This window comes from Neohortaea acidophila (assembly GCF_010093505.1).
Source record: "Neohortaea acidophila strain CBS 113389 unplaced genomic scaffold BDY17scaffold_3, whole genome shotgun sequence".
NCBI lineage: Eukaryota > Fungi > Ascomycota > Dothideomycetes > Mycosphaerellales > Teratosphaeriaceae > Neohortaea > Neohortaea acidophila.
The window spans coordinates 420,650-435,366 of NW_022985512.1; the positions used below are offsets into that span (position 1 = coordinate 420,650).

At 57.1% G+C, this 14,717-nt stretch overlaps 8 protein-coding genes and 1 non-coding gene across 9 annotated transcripts; 7 read left to right on the forward strand and 2 right to left on the reverse strand.

The window, feature by feature from the left end:
• Positions 1-248: 248 nt before the first annotated feature.
• Positions 249-2,027, forward strand: BDY17DRAFT_95486 (uncharacterized protein). The gene is made up of 4 exons (XM_033738872.1): positions 249-476; positions 530-1,425; positions 1,475-1,585; positions 1,636-2,027. The coding sequence occupies exons 1-4, from the start codon at positions 443-445 to the stop codon at positions 1,831-1,833; spliced, it is 1,239 nt and encodes a 412-aa protein (XP_033591604.1). The 5' UTR covers positions 249-442; the 3' UTR covers positions 1,834-2,027.
• Positions 2,028-2,642: 615 nt separating this feature from the next.
• BDY17DRAFT_321914 (uncharacterized protein) lies at positions 2,643-4,704 on the forward strand (the record flags this gene model as incomplete). The annotated part of the gene is made up of 4 exons (XM_033736721.1): positions 2,643-3,009; positions 3,164-3,281; positions 3,525-3,809; positions 3,867-4,704. 4 exons carry the CDS (start codon positions 2,643-2,645, stop codon positions 4,702-4,704), a joined length of 1,608 nt encoding a protein of 535 aa, XP_033591605.1.
• Positions 4,705-4,936: 232 nt separating this feature from the next.
• BDY17DRAFT_292821 (uncharacterized protein) lies at positions 4,937-6,344 on the forward strand. Its single transcript, XM_033732891.1, has 3 exons — positions 4,937-5,170; positions 5,221-5,867; positions 5,918-6,344. The coding sequence occupies exons 1-3, from the start codon at positions 5,020-5,022 to the stop codon at positions 6,065-6,067; spliced, it is 948 nt and encodes a 315-aa protein (XP_033591606.1). The 5' UTR covers positions 4,937-5,019; the 3' UTR covers positions 6,068-6,344.
• Position 6,345: 1 nt separating this feature from the next.
• BDY17DRAFT_292822 (uncharacterized protein) lies at positions 6,346-8,124 on the forward strand. Its single transcript, XM_033732892.1, has one exon. It carries the CDS (start codon positions 6,569-6,571, stop codon positions 7,994-7,996), a length of 1,428 nt encoding a protein of 475 aa, XP_033591607.1. The 5' UTR covers positions 6,346-6,568; the 3' UTR covers positions 7,997-8,124.
• Positions 8,125-8,754: 630 nt separating this feature from the next.
• Positions 8,755-9,836, forward strand: BDY17DRAFT_247746 (SHO1 osmosensor; the record flags this gene model as incomplete). Its single annotated transcript, XM_033730849.1, has 3 exons — positions 8,755-8,856; positions 8,917-9,195; positions 9,246-9,836. 3 exons carry the CDS (start codon positions 8,755-8,757, stop codon positions 9,834-9,836), a joined length of 972 nt encoding a protein of 323 aa, XP_033591608.1.
• Positions 9,837-10,399: 563 nt separating this feature from the next.
• BDY17DRAFT_t11 lies at positions 10,400-10,496 on the forward strand. The gene has a single exon. It is a non-coding gene; the product is annotated as a tRNA-Gly (tRNA).
• A 340-nt stretch (positions 10,497-10,836) lies between these two features.
• On the reverse strand, positions 10,837-12,200 carry BDY17DRAFT_95677 (uncharacterized protein). The gene is made up of 2 exons (XM_033738873.1): positions 11,172-12,200; positions 10,837-11,112 (listed from the first exon to the last, which is right to left on the reverse strand). Exons 1-2 carry the CDS (start codon positions 12,010-12,012, stop codon positions 10,943-10,945), a joined length of 1,011 nt encoding a protein of 336 aa, XP_033591609.1. The 5' UTR covers positions 12,013-12,200; the 3' UTR covers positions 10,837-10,942.
• A 661-nt stretch (positions 12,201-12,861) lies between these two features.
• On the forward strand, positions 12,862-14,144 carry BDY17DRAFT_292825 (uncharacterized protein). The gene has a single exon (XM_033732893.1). It carries the CDS (start codon positions 12,978-12,980, stop codon positions 14,055-14,057), a length of 1,080 nt encoding a protein of 359 aa, XP_033591610.1. The 5' UTR covers positions 12,862-12,977; the 3' UTR covers positions 14,058-14,144.
• A 211-nt stretch (positions 14,145-14,355) lies between these two features.
• On the reverse strand, positions 14,356-14,660 carry BDY17DRAFT_321920 (uncharacterized protein; the record flags this gene model as incomplete). The annotated part of the gene is made up of 2 exons (XM_033736722.1): positions 14,356-14,484; positions 14,547-14,660. The coding sequence occupies 2 exons, from the start codon at positions 14,658-14,660 to the stop codon at positions 14,356-14,358; spliced, it is 243 nt and encodes an 80-aa protein (XP_033591611.1).
• Between the last annotated feature and the right edge of the window lie 57 nt (positions 14,661-14,717).

Here is a 14,717-nt window from a genome sequence, read left to right on the forward strand (position 1 = left end):
CACCTTCACTTCAGCTCAAGGGGGCGAATGGACTTCACACGGCAGAGAAGTAACACTCACTTCATCTCAGCCATCTCCCCTCCACGCGTGAAACACGTGAAGTCAGCGCGTGCATCGCTCCTTCCTCACGTAGCGACCGACGTACCTTCCGGCGGGACGCGCCGTGTTGTCATTTCGACCGCACGCACACAGCTGGACAAATTTTCTCCTCTTTCTTTCGGTTTCTTTCAGAAACCTGAAGTTTGGAGGCGCGCATTCGGCACCTCTTCGACTTCCTCCCCCTTCTCTTTCTCTAGCAGTGGACGCCGTGGCAGCTCGCCTCTTCTTCTTTCTCCTCCTTTTCCTCTAGCAGTGGACGACGTGGCACCTTGCCTCTATTCCTTCTTCCTGCTTGAGCCCCTTGAACAACCTTCCATCCGACCAACTAGCAAGATCAATCATCATGGGAATTGACACCTGGGCCGCGGCCGAGAGCGGTAAGTGCCTCTCCTCCCTGTTTAGCAGTACCGCCCACTGATACGCATCCCAGGACCCGACGCCGAGCCGTGGAAGGCTGATGATGCTGCTGCCTCCGTTGGAGAGTGGCACGATGGCGGAGATGAGCCGGCTTTCTCTGGGGAGTTCGCGCAAGAGAATGTGTCGAAGCATGCGGGAGAGCGGCTGTGTTTCAATTGTGGGCAGCCCGGCCATGCGAAGATTGATTGCACCAATCCTGCGGTGGAGCGGCCGTTTGACGGTTCTTGCCGCCATTGTGAGCTTCCAGGCCATAGAGCGAAGGAGTGCCCGCTCAAGCCCTGCTCAAAATGCCATGGAGAAGGCCACACGTCGGCTACCTGCAGCGTAAATCGCGTCTTCCTCGACCTCGCGAGCCTTGGAATCAAGGACCTCCCCATCGAGGAAGCGTGGGAGATGCTTGAGAAGGCCGACAAAGAGCGCGACGTCGACGAGATCAAACAGTACATTCTCAGCTACGCAAAGGCCTACCCGGACGTCACGCTCCAAGACCTGGAGAAAACCTTCCGAGACAACAAGATGAACACGTACCTGATCGCCACGGAGAAGGCTGTATCGAAGACGCACAGCATCGTCAACCTACAGGGCAAGGCTGAGCAGAAGTATGTGGTGAGCGTTCAGTTCTCCGCGCAGCCGCGTCGCGCGAAAATGGCGGAGAGCTGGCCCGAATCTCCTGCTCAAAATATGGAGAGGCTGACGGAGGCTGGATTCCCTCTTGACGGAAAGGTTGTGGTTTGCGACTCTTGCAAAGAGGTGGGCCACATTCGCAAGTCTTGCCCGAATGGCGGCGACTCCGCGGAGTCAACGGCGAAGGTGATGTGTGTGCACTGCAACGAAGCCGGTCATCGCGCGCGTGATTGTAACAACCGGCCCAAGCGTGGAGGTGGTATTGTTTGTCACAATTGCTCTGAGGTATGTTTCTTTCGCCTTACCCGGCCTACAGGCAAGCTGATTTGTCCAGAACCACAAAGCGAGCGATTGCACCAAGTGCTCCAACTGTCTCGCCGAGGACCACCAGAGGGCTCAATGTCCTCTTCCTATCGACTGGTCGCGAGTCAAGTGCAAGAACTGCGTAAGTGCGGCAATGAGGAGGGTATTGAACCAACAGCTAACAATCAACAGGGCGAGAAAGGTCACGGCGCGAAGCGTTGCCCGCAGCCCCCTGCTGAGGCGGACGAGAACACGGCTCCCGCTGGCGACAACGGAGGAAACTGGGGTGAGGGTGCAGCAGAAGGCCAGGGAGACAGCTGGGGCTCTGGTGGTCAGGCAGACAATTGGGAGTCTGGTGCTGCCGACGCTTCAGCCAACTCCGGTTGGTAGATGTCGTGTCTTGCTGACACACATCATCTTTGAGACGATTCGATTGAGGTGAAGGACAGGACAGGACAGGACGGGACAGGACAGGCTGGTGATGCCCCAAGATGGGTGATGCCTTGCCGCAGAGCCAGATAGCTCACGTAGCAAATGATGCATTGAAATTGGTCAAGCTTCCCATATCTCACTGGTCCAGCTCAGCTCCGCCGTCACACTGAAGTGTATTTCTGCATCATCCACCCACCAAGGTTCGACCTTCCTACCACCTCACAAATACCATCAACAGCGAGCCATGTGATCACGATATCGTACAGTCCCTCAATGGCGATTCATTGCTACGTGCTACGGCAATGCTGCCGACACACCCACCTCAGCATGCCGACATTGGCTCATCTCACCGCCTGCGGCGTGGATGAAACCGCCGCTCCGCACTGACCAATGAGAAGGGCGGGGCAAAAAGCGGAACGAGGGTCGCGGCCATGCCATGTGCTGCTTTCGCGCAGCTCTCTGCTCGACCGTCACTCTTCGCTCCCATTCCACTCGACTCTGCACTTTTTCTCTCGATCAAAATGCTGCTCTGGCACGCTCTCATTCTGCCCACTGACATTTGTGCTTTTGCTGGTGGCAGCGTGCCGCTTTCATCTCATTTCCTCTAGACTCTCGAGACCGCCCACGCTCTGCGCTCGACTAGGCGCGCCCACACCCTCCACTTCCTCCCAGCACGAGCGAACACAAACACTACACGCCTCGCGAATCCAGATACCTAATCCATTCCTCCTACACCCTAGACGCCTACCCCAACACGCCCCTCCACCATGCCCACCCGCGCAACCAAACCCCCGCCCCCCGCCTCCACCGCATCCTCCTCCTCCCTCTCCTCTGGCCGACCAGACCGCAGCGCCACCCTCCCCCGACCCCAAGCCTCCGCGACACCGCATTCGCGCTCCAGCGAGGAGATGAGCGAACCTCCCCGCCGCTCGCAGCGCTCCCAGCCCAGCAAGAAAGATGAGGCGGCGAAGGAGGAGCATGAGCTGGATGAGGACGCGATCGAGGAGGATGAGGAGGTTACGCGATGCGTGTGTGGCTTGTCGGAGTATCCTGGTCCTGCTTTGAGCGAGGCTTTTGACGGCGTGGACGCGCAGGCGGAGGACGCGGGGGGGTTGTTCATCTCCTGTGACGCCTGTAAGAAATATCTAGGGGGAACATGTTCAACTGCCTTGAGATCAATCGCGGTGATGGTTTCCTGGAACCTAGCGCAATTGATCGGAGCACTGCACTTGTTCTACTCAATACCTTTGGAGTGAAGCGAAAGCACTTGCTAACACTGAAACTTCAGGCAGCGTCTGGCAACATGGAGGATGTGTTGGCATATTCGAAGAGGCACAGGTGCCCGATAAATACTACTGCGAGGAGTGCAGACCAAAGCTGCACGACTTACACGTCGATTCCAGAGGGTACGTGAACACCTTTCTTTCTTCGCCTTGCTACGTCATCAGGGCTTCTTTGTTCGCGCAGAGCAATGGCATAATGCGGATGTGAATGGCTACAGGAGACCTCACTTCTGTCAGCCGACCTTCATCACGCATGTGACATTGCTCATCGTCACAAACAACCCCTTCTTGACTTCTTTTCTCCACCGCAATGGCGCGCTACCACGATACACCCACACGCGCAGCTGCTAAGAAGGCCGAAACCAGGCAAAACTACTCCCTCTACCAACCCGTCTACTCGAAAACCGGCCGCAAGCCCTCGATCAGCAAGCATGGCGACAAGGCGAAGCACGAGCGAGAAGCGGCATCGCTACGTGCGAGCGCAGATCCGGCCACTGGAAGGAGGAGGGCGACAATGCGGAGTAAAGAGCATGACGAAGAGGAAGAACAAATTCGAAGAGCAATCGAAGAGAGTAAGCGGGAGACAGGAACCGCTGGTGGCAACGGCAGTGGGCGGAGGAATGGGAAAAGAGCGAGACCTGACAGCGAAGAGTATGTGAAGTCCAATGCGGTGCTCTCGGGAAATGAAAGGCTGACCGCTTGCAACAGTCAAAGATCAGACTTGAAGCGCCAACGGCGAACTTCGGAGGCTGCGAATCAAAAGCCCACTCCGGCAGACGAAGAGTCAGAAGACGACCTTGCGAGCGGCAACGGTGGCAAAGGCAAGAAAGGCCGAACAGAAGCAGTGCAGTCCGCGCGTCAGACCGAGCAGCGGGAGAAAGAGAAGGAACGGGATAGAGCGCGGGCAGAAGCCGCGGGGCGGCGACAAGAGCGAGCAGGGCGGAGGAGAGTGGAAGATGAGGCATCGGAAGAGACACCAAAGCCCACTGCAAGCGCAAAGGCCTCTCCACCTCCCCCTTCGAAGCTGGGCAACATTCTCAACGCCAAAACCCGCGGCGGCTCCTCTCCTCCTAACGTGAAGAAGACCATCCCGTCAGCAACCAATGGCGCCAGCAGCGGCGACGAACCTCTGACAAACGGCGACTCTCAACACAAAATGGGCAGCAACGGCAACGGCACCACCAAGAACAGCCCGGAACGAGGCGCGCCAATGAGAGGCAAGTTCGGCCGCGGCAGGCACAAAGGCGTGGTGGGCAATGGACTCAAACATCATCACGGCCCGGAGGACCCGTCGGAGCTCAGTATCGCGACGATGAAACGCCGCATGGACGGCATGGCTGCTTTCATCGCCAAGGCGCAGGCGGAGCTGGCGGGCGACAGGAGAGTGCTGCAGCATGGCGCTGGGGTTCTTCCGCCTCCGCCTAGGAGTGGGGTGGAGGATGGCGGCGGGGAGCAGAAGTTTGAGAAGATGAATGCGTTGGACATGGCGGGGGTGGTTTCGCGGGAGATTCTGGAGTGGCAGAGTCGGTTTGCGAGTGGGGCGTGAGACGTCTGATGCATTTGGGGAATGCAGAGAGCGAGCGTGTGTGGCATAGGTAGCGCTTCAGCCTTGCTCTATCGTAGGACCCTTCGATCGATCCGAGCGGAATTCCGTGCTCCTTTCGGAGACGCGTTCCTACCCTTCCGCAGCGACCCCCCGCCTTCCCAAAGCGGCAGTAAGAGAGCGAGAGAGCCAGCCTGCATGTGGCTTGGAACATTTTAAAGCTAAAATAATAAAAGTCCCCTCCCCGGCATTCACCTTTCTCTTGATCTTCGAAGACACACTCACTCTGCTAAGACTCGGAGAGCATACACCGCCAACATGTCCGGCCCGCTCGCACCGCAATACGTCAACTTCGTCTACATCCCCTCCGCCATCCTCTTCGCCGGAGCGGCGCTGCTGAAGCCCGCATTGCTCCCCGTGGCCTTCACTCTTGCACTTGCTCTGGGCAGTTACCAATTCCTGCAGAACGGTACGCGCGCGCCCTCGCTCATCCCACCAGCCCCAGCTAACACGCACCAGGCTCCAAAACCGTCGCCGTCCTCAACCCCAATGCCTTTCAAGAATTCCCCATCGAGAAGAAGACCGTCACCTCGCACAACACCGCCATCTACCGCTTCAAACTGCCCAGCGAGAACAGCATCCTCGGCCTGCCCATCGGCCAGCACATCTCCCTCGCCGCCGACCTCGACGTCAAAGATGAGAAGAGCGGCGAGACGAAGCGGCAGCAGGTCGTGCGCTCCTACACGCCCATCAGCAGCGATGTCCACCCGGGCTACTTTGACCTGATGATCAAGGCGTACCCCACAGGCAACATCAGTCGGCACCTCACCACGCTCAAGGTCGGGGATACGATGAAGGTGCGGGGGCCGAAGGGGGCGATGGTGTACACGCCGAATATGGTGCGCAAGTTTGGGATGATTGCTGGCGGCACGGGGATTACGCCCATGTTGCAGATCATTCGCGCCATTCAGCGGGGCAGGAGTAGTGGGGACAAGACGGAAGTGACGCTGATTTTCGCCAATGTGGACGAGAAGGATATCCTGCTGCGCGAAGAGATTGAAGATGTGGCGAGGGAGGACAAGTTGTTCAAGGTGTACTATGTGCTCAACAATCCGCCGGAGAAGTGGAATGGGGGTGTTGGGTTTGTGACGCAGGAGATGATCAAGGTGAGTGTCTTCTTGCTCTTTGCTGTGGGTGATGCTAATGCAACCGATAGGAGCATCTCCCCGCGCCCGCCTCGGATATCAAGATCCTCATCTGCGGCCCTCCGCCGATGGTGAGCGCGGTCAAGAAGGCTACGGAAGCGCTGGGTTACGACAAGGCGAGGCCCGTGAGCAAGCTTGACGATCAGGTCTTTGCCTTCTAGTGCATATGTTGAGCGGGCTGGGTTCGAAGCGTGAGGGATTGGTCAATGCTGTTCTGGTCATGCTCACAAGACTGCATCCTTTGTGACCGACAGCGCAGGCGTTACCCGATCGATGTGAATAGCACTTCAATGAATTCCTCCTTATGACCAAGCCCTCATCGCAGCAGGTGGGGCGCGGCGGCTGAACCTCCCGTCAGCGATCCGCCAAGGCTTGGTCAGAAACGCCGGGCTATTTAATAATTATGCTGACGTCTCGTGTTGCAAGTTTTGCATTCCGTTTCAAACCTCTTGGATGTTTCTGTAAAACATGTTACGGCTCGTCGCTGTCTTCGCAGCCTTGGGTGCGCCGGCGTTGGCGAGCGAATACACGCCCTTCGAATTCGACTGGCAGCAGCGTCTGTCCTCGCTCGGATTGGCAGAGAACAACGCAACCTTTACAGCCTCGGGTTGCGTGCAAGCCGTAAGACGCAGAAATTCCTCTCCCCCCCGACTTTGCACTCCATGATTAAAACTGACCAAGCAACATATCGACAGTGCGAATTACTCGGGCAGCTCCTCCCGCAGCGCGAAATCCTCCCCAGCGACTCGCAGTACTTCAAGGTCAAGGATTTCTACTGGTCCGCGCAGCAGGCCGCCGTGTCGCCGCAATGCTTCGTGCAACCTGGCAGCGCCGAGGACGTCTCGACGATCATCAAAGTCGCCGAGCGAGCGGAGTGTCCCTTTGCCGTGAAATCCGGCGGGCACGCGGCGTTTGCTGGCGCGTCGAATATCCAGGACGGCATTACGATTGATTTGCAGCTACTGAATGAGATTACTGTTAGCGAGGATCGGACGACGACGAGAATCGGGCCGGGGAATCGATGGGTGGATGTGTATTCGCGACTGGATGCGAAGAATCTGATGGTTGTTGGCGGGAGGGTGGCGGAGATTGGTGTTGGTGGGCTGATGTTGGGAGGGGGGATTTCGTTCTTCTCTGCGCGGAGAGGATGGGCGCTGGACGGCGTGCGGAACTATGAAGTCGTTGTTGCCAGTGGGGAGATCTTGGACGTTAATCTGGAGTCTTATCCGGATCTTTACTGGGCTTTGCGCGGTGGGGGGAACAACTTTGGCGTCGTCACTCGCTTCGATCTGGAGACGTTCCCGCAGCCGGGCATGTGGGGTGGCATGGCCTACCATTCGATGGACCACAATGTTACGCTCAACGACGCCTTCTTCAACTTTGCAGACGCCGCGCACGAGGATCCGGACGCGCAGGCGTACTTGGCGTTTTGCTGGCTGAAGGACTACGAATCGTACGTGATCATGTCCGAGGTGACGTATGCGCGGGCAGTGGAGTATCCGGAGGTGTTGAAGCCGTTCACCGACGTCCCGGCCATGTCAACGACGGTGCGACTGAGGAACATGACCGATCTGGCGCTGGAGATGAACGCCACGAACCCCAATGGCATGCGGCAGGTGTGGATGACGGGAACCTTCCGAATGGATCGCGAGATGCTTCAGGCTTGCGTGGATATATTCGTAGAAGAGCTGCAGCCGGTGAAGTACCTCAATGGCATCGTCCCGGCGGCCATTGTGCAGCTCATCGGGAAGGATACCATTGCCAACTTTGGACGGAACGGGGGAAACTGTCTCGGCATCGAGCCCGGCGAGGGCCCGCTGGTCAACCTCAACCTGGCTTTCCTGTGGGTCGATGCCGCGGATGATGAGGTGGTGGAGCGCGTGATACGGCGCGTGCTGGAGAGGTGTGAGGCCAAGGGGAGGGAGTTGGGCGTGTGGCATCGATACATCTACCAGAACTACGCGGGCAAGCACCAGGATGTGTTTGCGGGTTATGGCGAGGAGAATCTGAGGCGGTTGAGGGAGATTTCAAAAAAGTACGATCCCGAGCAGGTGTTCCAGAGACTGCAGCCGGGATATTACAAGCTGTAGAGGAGGGATGGTATGACAGGTCTCGTTTGCGTGCGATGTGTTCGGCGGTGAGGTGAGCCAGTAATTTGGCATCGGTAAGCGTAGTCATGCATAGCGTTCCGTAGAGAAGATACCATGTTCCCAACCACCTCATCTCAAGCGCATCACTTTGTTCTCGCCAACGCCGATCTACACTGCAGCGTGCGTGGAAAGAGTGGAAGCAAGTCTTGACGAGTGGATCAGCGCAACCCCTGAAGTATCTCGGGAGGGACCGCGCGGGCACTAGCCGGTTCGAGGGTCCGCGTTTGGCGCGCAAGACAGGGTTGGAGGCTGGCGGCGCATCCCAAACGCCCTCCCACAATCCTCCTCCTTCTCATTCATCCTCCCCGCCCACTTCTCTCCATCTGTTTCATCCCGCCCACTCGCTCGTCGCTGCACTCGACACCCTCTTTTCGCTGCCCTTTGCTGCATCCTCGTCCAGTCGCGGCGGCACGACGTACTGCTTTCCGCCCTCTCTTCCCACCCTCCTTTCCCCTTGCCCCGAGTAGCGTGACAGCCCGGCGCTGTTCCCCAGGCGCTTGCGATCCCCGAGTCTGACTTCTCTGCAAGACTCGTCTCCCCCTTGACTTCGCGTGAGCGAGCACGATCTTTACTGAGCGCCGGCGCCCTTCACTTTGCTCTCGACAAACTCGGACGCGCGTACCTTTCCCATCCCTCTCCCACCCATCCTGCCCGCAATGCCTTGGTTCAAAGGCGGCGAGTCGAGTTCGCTGCGCAAGATGGAATTGGTCGGCGGAAGAAACTATGGCGGAGGGAGCAAGTTCAGCATGGACAACATAATCGGCGATCCCTTCTCCCTCGCGACGATAGGCATAGCGATTGTGAGTGCTTGCACATGAACATACCCTGAGGAGGAGAACTGACAGGCTAACGCTGTACAGTGTGGCTGGTTAATAGCATTCATCAGCTCCATCATCGCCGACGTCGAGACCAACTACCCCAACTTCGCCTGGTGGACGCTCGTCTACATGCTCGGGTGCATCATCGGCGTCTTTGTCGTCGTGGCCACCGATTCCATTCAGACATATCACGTTGCTCTGGTGGGCTTCATGGGTGCTGGCCTGGTCTTCACCACCTCCTCCGTAAATTCCCTCATCTACTTCTCCCAGGGCTCGAAGGAAGCTGGTGCAGCGGGCTTCATCCTGTTGTCCATGGTCGCCGTAAGTGAGCATGCTCTACCTCAGACGAGCACGCACTAATCCATCTCCAGATCGTCTGGATCTTCTACTTCGGCTCTCAACCACAAGCCGCCGGCCGCCAGGCCATTGACTCCTTCGCCCTCCACAAAGACCGCGGCCCCAGCAGGCGCCAGAGCCGCCACATGACCCAGTCCTACGCCGGCCCCGAAACACGCAATTCCGCGCCGCAAGTCGTCAACTCCTCCGCCCTCGTAGGCTTCGAAAACACCTCGCCGGTAGCAGGCTACCCAGGCGGCCGTCCCGGCGAGCTCAAACCAGACAACATGAACAACAACAGCCAGCCCTCCGCCTTCGCCCCGCTCCACCAACAACAAACCCAATCCCTACCCCTACCGCCCTCCCAGCTCGCCCCATCCAGCACCACCTTCCTCGGCCCCACCGGCCCCGTCCAGCCTGACAACCCCGCCACCCAGCCCACCGAATACCCCTACCGCGCCAAAGCCATCTACAGCTACGAAGCGAACCCCGACGACGCGAACGAAATCTCCTTCACCAAGCACGAAATCCTCGAGGTCAGCGATGTGTCGGGGCGATGGTGGCAGGCGAAGAAGGAGACCGGCGAGACGGGTATCGCGCCGTCGAATTATTTGATTTTGCTGTGATGGCGGCGCTCGCGGGCTTTGTGAATGACTGTTACGAAGGATGGGATATGGGTGCCTCTGTCTTACCCGCTTTTTGGGTGTCGAGGCGGTGCGAAGGAACGGCGGCGCGGGAGTGTCGTCCATGGTGCGTTTGGTTTTGCGGTTCTTTGTTTCCTTTCCCACCACTCTGGCGTGGCGCTTGATACGGGCAAATGATACCAGCGGTCCCTTCTTATGTGTACGTTGTTTCGTCGTCTCGTTTTTCCGGAATTCTACTCCTAGACGGTAGTCTACGTAAGAGCATAACGTACACGTCGTTGCCACTATTCTTCATCGTCAAGAATGAACTCTCACATCACTCATTTCCTTTCCCTGCGCTAATCCCCACCTCCTGGGTCGCTCCTTCCTCATACCACGACGTACTTCCTAATTGGGAGTACATTCACTTTTCCTTGCAAAATACACCACGGCATCACCGTACGACGAAAAAAAGATACGAGCTGTGTTCTAGGATGCCCCGGCGCGGGGCAAAAGGCCCGCAAGGTTATATACAATTCGTCCGGCCCGGTCTGAAGTTTACGCCCGCATTCTTGGTCTAATGGTTAGGATTGCTGCCTTCCACTTCGTTCCTAACTCGAACCCAGTGAGCAGCAGGTTCGGGTTCGATTCCCGAAGAATGCAGTCGCTCTACGCTTTCTTTTGCACCTACGGGTGTATTTTTGCCGTCTATATTGATCGAGAACGGCGTGGGTGAAGTTTTGGGGGGTTTGGAGGGGTTTGGGCGGCAGGAGGGTCGCGTGGCGGCGCTGGGGGCTTGTGGGCTTCGAGTTTGGTGGGGAACGATGCGGGCTGACTGGGAGAACGTTCGTTCGAGTCCGGGGGAGTGGTTTGGGGCCTTGGGAATGGTCTTTGCATTTATTTCGCTGATCTGGCCGAGGACCATTACCTGTTCCCCTTGGCGACTGGATGGCTGCTCTCCCGTCTACCATTGATGGAGTGTATCGTGCTCGACCTTTTTGAGTCCTCCGTGGAGCATGGGAATGAGGAGAACGGGACAAAAGGCACTCGCATTTCAACTGAACGAAGTCCCAACCTGGGCGACCTAGATGCCTGAACCTGTCCGCTTCTCATACGACTGTCGTACTCGACATCGACTGCACTCGACTCGGCAGAAGCTGCTGTAGTTGTCCCTGTGCTGTGCCAGTATCAGTAAGTGCGATAGGCACCGACATTGTCGAGCTGGCGGGCGAAGAGAAGGGCGCGATAGGGTCCGGGGCTGATTCCGCCGCCTTCAAATCTACGCAAAAATATCAGTGTTAGTGCGCTCGCATTCACCCCTGCCAGGGAACCACGCACCGAATGAGGACATCTCAATGTTCGCCATACGAATACTGTGCTCAAGCTGTTGCCTGAGGGCAGTATATTCGTGAGATTCCAAGTTGTGTATTGGCAAAATCGGATCGCTGGTTCTCTCTTGCGCCGGTGATGCTCGCCGCGAACGGCATAGCGGTGTAGCCGTGACTTCGACAGAGACTCTCAGCTCATTCGTGCTAGGCCTGTGGAGAAGCAAGGCTGTCTTGAAAGTGCGGTTGGTAGCGTTGAAGTCATCGTCCCAGCCTCGCGTCCAGGTGAATTCCACGTCGGTCATCCTCGTCCCGATGCACGACGGCGGACCCGCTGTGAACATCCATTTCTTCTCTGGCGTAGACTCGACATTTCGGCCGCGAGAGAGTCCACTAAAGCCGCCGCCGGCAAGTCCAGCATTGAGCGAAATCGCCGGGTCGACACGGCGATCGACTCGGACGGTATGAGACAATGCCGGCCCTTCGATTCCGTACTTGGGCGCATACGTGTCCACTTGAGGGATTGGATCGTTCTGCAGCGACTTCCGCCCTAGGCTGACAACAACCGTAGCACTTCCCAGCGGCGTGGTGGGGGGTTGCTGGAATTGAAGCTCGAAGTAGAGAACGCCGGCGACCTCGGAATTGACCGAGTCAATGCACCACCTCGGAGCCCATGTGGATCGCTTGCCCTCCAGTGTCACCCGAATATCATATTTTCCGACTCGATTGCCCAGAATCTGGGTTTCCGCGTTCGGGCTGGTCACAGGCGTTGGAGCTGCTGCTGCTGTCGCCGCCGCTACGAGGCGCTTGCGCGACCAGAGCGAGAACGTGCGCAGATGCTGGGAGCTGCTCATCTGGATGCCCTGTAGACCCGTCTTTTCCGTTCGATCGCCACTCTGTCAGCTTTGGTGGACGCAAGCAAGGCGCCGGCCGCCGTACTACTGCTCTTGTGTGCTACAGATAGTGCGTGCGCGAGCGATGGCGTCCTCGAGTCTTTATGGCCCCCAAAGCTGCAGCAGGTGTACGCCACATCACCCTGCATGAGCTCCCAGTGGTCTATCAGCTATGCCCCGCGCGACGTGATGAGACGCCACCTGGCGCTATTTGTGATCTCAGGAAGATGAGCACTTCGACGCTTCCTTTGTGCTTGGAACAACAACATCATGGCTGATCAGGCTCTAATGTGACCTGTGAGAACTGCTCCCGACCCCACGAAGTCGAGGACGAAAACATGACAGAAACGGCACGCGAGGCCACAGAAGCGTTATCGGGCGATGATGGCTTCAGCATGGACTTCTCCTTCGACGTCTTCGACATACCTGAGGAGATTGCCGCCTCTGTGGAGGAAATGATGCGCCTGAGCGCTCACGGGCACTTTGGGAAGGCTCGTGCCATTTCCGATAACTTGCTGGCGCATCATATGGACGTATTCCCCGTTGCAGCAGAACGAATGAGGCTTCTCTACGACCAGGGCGATTTTGAAGAGCTATCCCGGGTTAGTGGCGACTGGCTGGAGAGTGCTAATGAGCGTCCATGCTCTACGGAAAAGGAAGAACTACAACGTATCGTTCAAGTCATCAATCGTGTCGCAGCGGCCGAAAGAAGTTGGCCCTCAAAGTCTTGCAATCTGACTCATGTGCTGAGCAAGTATCCTCGAGGGGAGATCGATGAAGCAAGCCCTGAAGAGGTTGGCACTCAACACACACATTTGACTCTCAAAGTGTCTAATCAGACGCAGGTTCTAGAATTCGTTTGGACCGTTCATGAAGGACTTCTCCAACCCTACTTGACGATTGATTCGACGTCGCTCTTGAACTTCATGGGAGGCTTGCTGGACTCGCCACCAACCTGGGCTTGTGCCAGACTCGTAGAGCTCTGCACTCTGCAACTGAAGAGCGATTTGGCGCGCACTCTTTGGAGGAGTCCGCGAGCCCTCAACGCTGGCCCCTCGCGGGTGACGGGTGACGTTATCGGAACCGCGATATACCTCGATTTCGCGTTGGCTTCATACGAAGCTTACTTCGCGTATTCCCACAAGGACCCGGTATACTTTGGCGAGTCGGATGAAGCCGCAATATCTTCTGATCACAGAATTCCAAATCCTCGGTTCTACATTAAACAGATCATGCAAGGAGAGGATGCCATCTCGCTGGCAGGTATCAACAGTTTTGTAAAAACGTTGGAAGCTTCCGAACCGAAGAATGATTCACGGAACTGGCGGCGGGAACTGCGAAGCATCTTAATCAGGATAGACTACATGCTTTCCGAGAGCCACAAGAGAAACGCCCTGCTGATCAAGCCGTTGCTGACGGTACTAGAACGTTTGCGCGATCTGGCTGCCGGGAATGATGATAAGTACATGATGAGAGTCATCGCTTGGAGATCGCACAGGTTGGCATGGCTAGTCGATACGGAGGCCCAGGCGACATTACTACCAACGTCTTCTGCCGCGGTGGTTACGAAGTCCTTACGGGATAGACGCCGGGGTTTGCTACGTTCCGACCGTGTTCCTTCCGGTGTGTATAATGACTTTTTGGCGCGCGAGTGGCTCCACGCCCACCCCTCGGTCATGGACAGGCGGGGTATCTTCACCGACCCAATGCGGTGGAATAACATTCCCTCGCGCTCCTTACCGGCTTCATCGGAGCTGGCTCTCCTCAGCGAGGACTCCGATTGGAGCCAGGACTATCCCCTCGAATATGGGGCAGCTCGGAACCAAAGAGATATCTTCAGCAATGAGTCCGCCTGGGCTGAGAGCTCTCTCGTCAGCGACGAATCACTGAATAGTCAGGATGTCCTCTCCAGCGACGAGCGAGAGTACAACGTGATGCAGCCGCCAGTTGATGCCAGCAAGACTCAACCTGTGCGAGCAAACGCACGATCTGAAGGAGTGAAATAGACTTTCCCGCAAGCAGGCACTGGGAGTACGAGGAGGCGAGAATGTACGCCATTGCCTGCTGCAACATCCGTAGTAATGGAGCAAAGGATGTTGTACATGTCGTTGGAAATGGAGCCAATGCTTCTCTCGTATCGAGTACCTATATACATGCAGGACCCACTGGCCTATGCTGCTACTGCTTTCGCACTCGCGGAACCAGATCTCGCGGTTCCATCATCGCAAACCATCTGGATGTCCTTGTTCAATCATCATAGCCGTCGGGTATCTTTCGTGCTCCTTTCGGTACTGTAACACCAGATCAGCCGTACGCACTCACTCGTATCACTCGCATCACCACTGAGAGCAAGGTGCACGTACTCGGGTATGTGAGGGGAATCTGTTGTCGCGGTCCGTCACCCAGTCTGTGTCTAATTGGGGGCACCACCGCCTACACTTATGCGTCAGTATACGACTGCGTCACCTCGATGTCCGCTCTTGCATGTATCATACCACCATCACCGGCCCGATCCCACCGATTACCAAGCTCCAGAAGATTGCGGGTTTCGCGCGGGCGGCCCAGTGCATGTACTGGAACGGCGTGCTCCAGAAGCCGACGGGCGCCATTGTGGGCCGGATTGAGTGGAGTGAGGGCGAGGAGGATGACTGTAGTGAGGTCGAGGA

Bases quoted from the DNA above. Each gene is read 5' to 3' on its own strand.
- BDY17DRAFT_95486 (XM_033738872.1), top strand. From the start codon at position 443: ATGGGAATTGACACCTGGGCCGCGGCCGAGAGCG. The intron at 477-529 runs GTAAGTGCCTCT...TACGCATCCCAG, and splicing joins CTGGGCCGCGGCCGAGAGCG to GACCCGACGCCGAGCCGTGG. The intron at 1,586-1,635 runs GTAAGTGCGGCA...AACAATCAACAG, and splicing joins GAGTCAAGTGCAAGAACTGC to GGCGAGAAAGGTCACGGCGC.
- BDY17DRAFT_292821 (XM_033732891.1), top strand. From the start codon at position 5,020: ATGTCCGGCCCGCTCGCACCGCAATACGTCAACTTCGTCTACATCCCC. The intron at 5,171-5,220 runs GTACGCGCGCGC...AACACGCACCAG, and splicing joins TTACCAATTCCTGCAGAACG to GCTCCAAAACCGTCGCCGTC. The intron at 5,868-5,917 runs GTGAGTGTCTTC...TGCAACCGATAG, and splicing joins TGACGCAGGAGATGATCAAG to GAGCATCTCCCCGCGCCCGC.
- BDY17DRAFT_292822 (XM_033732892.1), top strand. From the start codon at position 6,569: ATGATTAAAACTGACCAAGCAACATATCGACAGTGCGAATTACTCGGG.
- BDY17DRAFT_95677 (XM_033738873.1), bottom strand. From the start codon at position 12,012: ATGAGCAGCTCCCAGCATCTGCGCACGTTCTCGCTCTGGTCGCGCAAG. The intron at 11,113-11,171 runs GTGCGTGGTTCC...ATTTTTGCGTAG, and splicing joins CATTGAGATGTCCTCATTCG to ATTTGAAGGCGGCGGAATCA.
- BDY17DRAFT_292825 (XM_033732893.1), top strand. From the start codon at position 12,978: ATGGGAGGCTTGCTGGACTCGCCACCAACCTGGGCTTGTGCCAGACTC.